The sequence below is a fragment of the Salvelinus sp. IW2-2015 genome, unplaced genomic scaffold (genome assembly GCF_002910315.2).
Source record: "Salvelinus sp. IW2-2015 unplaced genomic scaffold, ASM291031v2 Un_scaffold4634, whole genome shotgun sequence".
NCBI lineage: Eukaryota > Metazoa > Chordata > Actinopteri > Salmoniformes > Salmonidae > Salvelinus > Salvelinus sp. IW2-2015.
This window is the reverse complement of record NW_019945904.1, coordinates 73,082-79,118: the sequence shown is the minus strand read 5'-3', so window position 1 is coordinate 79,118 and position 6,037 is coordinate 73,082. Positions and strand designations below refer to the sequence as shown.

At 44.4% G+C, this 6,037-nt stretch overlaps 1 protein-coding gene across 1 annotated transcript in view; it reads left to right on the top strand.

The window, feature by feature from the left end:
* Window positions 1-1,260: 1,260 nt before the first annotated feature.
* Window positions 1,261-6,037, top strand: part of LOC112077507 (actin remodeling regulator NHS) — a gene marked incomplete at its 5' end in the record, with an annotated part of 20,153 nt that continues 15,376 nt past the window's right edge. The window contains 3 exons of the mRNA XM_024144001.2: window positions 1,261-1,437; window positions 1,830-2,168; window positions 5,823-5,840. Coding sequence (XP_023999769.2) covers window positions 1,261-1,437; window positions 1,830-2,168; window positions 5,823-5,840 — 534 coding nt within the window. The remainder of the gene's footprint in view (window positions 1,438-1,829; window positions 2,169-5,822; window positions 5,841-6,037) is intronic.

Here is a 6,037-nt window from a genome sequence, read left to right as displayed (position 1 = left end):
TCGTCGGATGATTATGCGTAATGTGTTCGGCTCCGCACACAAATTGGACGATAGTTGGTGTATCACCACATCCACTGTCCATTGGACCACACATTGGAGTTGATAGTCAGACCAATTGCAATCTAAGTACGCGGACCTCCGTCATTGGTTACTCTCAGTTGTGTTTTACTTGTATATCAATGTGAATGTATTAATTTACAGTAGGTCCGTATGGAACAGTCATACACTGTTAGTAGAGTGATATCACAACTCCTATAGTAGATAAAGCGCTCAACGACAAAAAACCAACAATGGCAAGTGAAATGATACAGCGTAAGATAATCAATGATTGGTCCAGTGGAAGTTGAACTGTGGTGATATCATTGTGTGGTCCATGGACAGTGATGTGGTGATATCATTGTGTGGTCATGGACAGTGATGTGGTGATATCAATGTGTGGTCCACGGACAGTGATCTGTGGTGATATCATTGTTGTGGTCCATGGACAGTGATGTGGTGATATCATTGTGTGGTCCATGGACAGTGATGTGTGATATCAATGTGTGCGTCCAGGACAGTGATGTGGTGATATTAACCCTATTTTTGTTTGCTTTTAGTCCTCTCCAAACCAACACCCCATCATAAACACAATGTGATTTATCTAAACAATATAACATTTACACATTTCCTTACTTCTTTGAAAGACAACAGTTGATTTATACCAACCCAGCCTTTTCCAGCAGAGAGAATGGCGAGAGTCAGGCAACGCAATACTTCATACTAGCTAGTCAAACTAGAAACTACTACTATTTATATTTTAACTGTTGGCATGTCTCTCCCAAGCCAACAAAGAGCCAGCGTCCATCCCAGCCCAACCACTAGTGTGTATCAGTATCCTCTATATCCTCCAAATATACTATAGAGCTTTAATTCTCCATGCGGACCTGTCCACTCCCACACGGACTTCTCAGCATCAATCTCCTGAAATATATATTTATTAAATATGTGTATACATGTAAAATATATGTAAGTATCAATCTTTTGAAATATAAAAAGAGTGTGCAAAGCTGTCATCAAGGCAAAGGGTGCTACTTTGAAGAATATAAAATATATTTTGATTTGTTTAACACTTTTTTGGTTACTACATGATTCCATATGGTTATTTCATAGTTCTGATGTCTTAAACTATTATTGAGTAGGTGTGTCCAAACTTTTGACTGGTACAGTATATTATAAAATACATTTATACATGTAAAATATATGTGTATTTCCCCTATGCAGACCTGTCAACGTCCACCTTGCCCTCTATGGAAGTAACCCTCCAAGAGGCACCAGAGATTCCTCAGGAACCAGAGCAGGAGGAGGTGCTCCCGGAGGTAGCTACGCCCAGCCTGAAGGAGGCAGAGGACGCCGTGCAGAGAGGCCTCGGAGCTGGCCTCGGAGCCGGGGGTCGAGGAGGTGCTGAATGAGCTGTTAGAGAGGGTGGTGGAGGCCGTCATGGGGAGGTGCTGAAGGAGGCACAAGGGAGGTGAAGGGGGACCTGGTTGAAGTGAGAGATGGATTGGAGGAGGAGTTAGGAGGAGAGGAGGAGGAGAGCAGGAGGTGGTGGAGGTAGAGGAGGAAGGAGAGGTGGAGGAGCAAGGAGAACAGGAGGATGCTGTGACTGAAGTGGTGGAAGAGGAGGTGGAGGTTGGAGGAGAAGGGGAGGCCACTGAAGCTGTGTTCTGTAGAGGAGGAGGCGGGGGAGAGGAGGTGCTGGAGAGACAGCAGCTGAGTCTGAGGAGGAGAGTATAGCAGAGGAGGTGGAAGATCAACTAGTGGAGGCCCCTGTTTTTCCCCTCATGAGGAAGAGGTTGTGGAGGAAACTATCCTCCAGAAGAGGAGGAAACTACCCTCCCAGAAGAGGAGGAGGAGGAAACTACCCTCCCAGAGAGGAGGAAACTACCCTCCCAGAAGAGGAGGAGGAGGGAAACTACCTCCCAGAAAGGAGGAGGAGGAGGGAGGAGGAGAGGTAGACGTAGAGGAGACGGAGGGAGAGGAGGAGGCGGCGGGAGAGGAGGAGGCGATAGAGGAGAGAGGAGCAGCCAAAATGCGGAGAGAGGAGAGTGCAGACAGAGAGGAGACTGTGACTGAGGAGGCTGGAGAGGAGGAAGGAGCGAGAGGGGGAGGTGGAGGTGGAGCTAAGGGAGGTATTATAGTTAGACTAGATAATCAAGTCTAGGGCCATAAAAAAGGATGTTGTGGTGAAGAAGAGAGATGAAATGGTGGGTCTACTTTAGGGCTGAATAAAGGAAATAGAATATAATGTCTCACCCTATAGACGGAGGCTGAGTAGTGAGGAGAGACGGCGAGAGAGGGAGATGGAGGGACGATAGTTCTAGGAGCAGATGGAGAGCCACGAAACATCAGCTGGGTAGGATGAGATGCAGGAGGCAGGAGGTGCAGAAGACAGAGACTTGACGAGAGGCAGGAGAGAGAAGAGAGAGACAGAAGAAGAGTGATATTCGGTGGCGACCTAGGATGAACCTGGCAGTGATACCGCTCCGGTGTGTAGGAGCTGACTACAGTAGGTGATGGCAGGCGTGAGTGAGCGAGAGTAGAGACTGATAGACATGTAAGCGGCAACTGTGCGCCTTACTATAAGCTGCAGACCAGCTGGGAGGTGAAGCAGGAGGAGGGCGTATGGAGGATGAGAGGAGAGCATTCTAGGCCGATCGAGGGTAGACACCAGACAGTCAACAGTAACAACGACTAAACTAATATGATCGGATTGGACATTCTACATGAAAAATAAAACACTAAAATTATCTATGATTAGTGTCAAACCCCTGAGTCAATAACATGTTAGAATCCCCTTTGGCAGCCATTCAGCTGTAGTCTCTGATAAGTCTCTAAGAGCCATTACACTGGAAGTCTCTGGATAATCTCTAAGGTCATTAAACTGGTATCTCTGGTAGTCTCTAAGAGCCATTACAGCTGGTGCTCTGGATAAGTCTCTAAGAGTCATTACAGCTGGTAGTCTCTGGATAAGTCTCTAAGAGTCATTACAGCTGGTAGTCTCTGGATAAGTCTCTAAGAGTCATTACAGCTGGTAGTCTCTGGATAAGTCTCTAAGAGTCATTACAGCTGGTAGTCTCTGGATAAGTCTCTAAGAGTCATTACAGCTGGTAGTCTCTGGATAAGTCTCTAAGAGTCATTACAGCTGTAGTCTCTGGATAAGTCTCTAAGTCATTAAGCTGGTAGTCTCTGGATAAGTTCAAGAGCATTACAGCTGGTTAGTCTCTGGATAAGTCTCTAAGAGTCATTACAGCTGGTAGTCTCTGGATAAGCTACTAAGAGTCATTACAGCTGGTAGTCTCTGGAATAGTCTCTAAGAGCATTACAGCTGGTGGTCTCTGGATAAGTCTCTAAGAGCATTACAGCTGGTAGTCTCTGGATAAGTCTCTGGATAGTGTCTCTGGATAAGTCTCTAAGAGCCATTACAGCTGGTATCTCTGGATAAGTCTCTAAGAGCATTACAGCTGGTAGTCTCTGGATAAGTCTCTAAGAGCCATTACAGCTGGTAGTCTCTGGATAAGTCTCTAAGAGTCATTACAGCTGGTAGTCTCTGATAAGTCTCTAAGCTTACAGTGGTAGTCTCTGGATATCTCTAAGAGTCATTACAGCTGGTTGTCTCTGGATAAGTCTCTAAGAGCCATTACAGCTGGTACTCTGGATAAGTCTCTAAGAGCCTTACAGCTGGTAGTCTCTGGATAAGTCTCTAAGAGCATTACAGCTGGTAGTCTCTGGATAAGTCTCTAAGAGTCATTACAGCTGGGTAGTCTCTGGATAAGTCTTCTAGAGTCATTAAGCGTAGCTCTGTTAAGTTCAGAGCCATACGCTGTAGTCTCTGGATAAGTCTCTAAGAGTCATTACAGCTGGTAGTCTCTGGATAAGTCTCTTAAGAGTCATTACAGCTGGTAGTCTCTGGATAAGGTCTCTAAGAGTCATTTACAGCTGGTAGTCTCTGGATAAGTCTCTAAGAGTCATTACAGCTGGTTAGTCTTCTGGATAAGTCTCTAAGAGTCATTACAGCTGGTAGTCTCTGGATAAGTCTCTAAGAGTCATTACCAGCTGGTAGTCTCTGGATAAGTCTCTAGAGTCATTACAAGCTGTAGTCTCTGGATAAGTCTCTAAGAGTCATTACAGCTGGTAGTCTCTGGATAAGTCTCTAAGAGCCATTACAGCTGGTAGTCTCTGGATAAGTCTCTAAGAGATTTACACACCTGGATTTGGCCCATTATTCTTTCCTAAATTCTTCAAGTTCTGTCAAATTGGTTGTTGGTCATTGTTAGACAAACATTTTCAGGTCTTGCCATAGATTTTCAAGTAGATTTCAGTCAAAACTGTAACTCGGCCACTCACGAACATTCACAGTCTTCTTCGTAAGCGACTCCAGTGTAGATTTGGCCTTGTGTTGTAGGTTATTGTCCTACTGAAAGGTGAATTCATTTCCCAGTGTCTGGTGAAAAGCAGACTGAACCAGGTTTTCATCTAGGATTTTGCCTGTGCTTAGCTCAATTCCAATAATTTTTTATCCTGAAAAACTCTGCAGTACTTAACGATTACAAGCATACCCATAACATGATGCAGCCAATACTATTCTTGAAAATATGGAGAGTGGTACTTAGTAATGTGTTGTATTGGATTTGACCCAAACATAACACTTTGTATTTAGGTTAAAGTGAATTGCTTTGCCACATTCTTTGCAGTTTTACTTTAGTTGTTGCAATTATTTGTAATCTGTACAGGCTTCCTTCTTTTCACTCTGTCATTTAGGTTAGCATTGTGGAGTAACTGCAATGTTGTTGATCCAACCTCAGTATTCTCCAAACACAGTCATTAAACTATGTAACTGTTTTAAAGTCACCATTGGCCTCATGGTGAAATCCCTGAGCAGTTTCCTTCCTCTCCGGCAACAGAGTGAGGAAGGACGCCTGTATCTTTGTAGTGACTGGGTGTATTGATACACCATTCAAAGTGTAATTAATAACTTCACCATGCTCAAAGGGATGTTCAATGCTTTTTATCAATCTACCAATGGGTGCCCTTCCTTGTGAGGCACTGGAAAACCTTCCTGGTCTTTGTGTTAGAATCTGTGTTTGAAATGAACTGCTCGACTGAGGGACCTTACAGATAATTGTATGTTTGGGGTTACAGAGATGAGGTAGTTATTCTAAAATCATGTTAAACACTATTATTGAACATAGTGTGAGTCCGTGCAACTTAGTATGTGACTCGTTAAAGCACATTTGTACTTCTGAACTTATTCAGGCTTACCATAACAAAGGGGTTGAATACCTATTGACTCAAGACCTTTCAGCTTTTTGTTTTTTATTCATTCATAAACACTTCTAAAAACATAATTCCACGTTGACATGATGGGGTATTGTGTGTAGGAACGCAACAAAAATAATCTAAATTTAATCATTTTTAAATTCAGGCTGTAACACAACAAAATGTGGAAAAAGTCAAGGGGTGTGAAGGTGCTGTACGTTCTGACTGAGATTACTCCACAATACCAAAAAACACACACCAACACACACACACACACACACACACACACACACACACACACACACACACACACACACACACACACACACACACACACACACACACACACACACACACACACACACACACACACACACACACACACACACACACACACACACACACACACACACACGTATACGTTAGCCCCTACATTCCATAGGTCCACTCTATAGTCCCCTACCCTCAGCCTTGGCCTTCTCACTCTCATTCACACATGTGTGCCAAATATCTGACCCCTCCTCTAGAAGTGCTGCTGGACCCAGGTGAGAGCTCCATGAGATCCATACCAGTGAGTCTCAGGACCCCGCTAGCCCACTCAGCCCCCACCATCCTGGGGGAGAGACGGAGAGCAACACCATGGGAAGGGAGGAGATCCTGGAGGATGTGGATCTGGAGTCGAACGACGCCAACAAGATCATCACGTTTAAGGACAAACTTTTAAACTGATCCTGATGAGGCC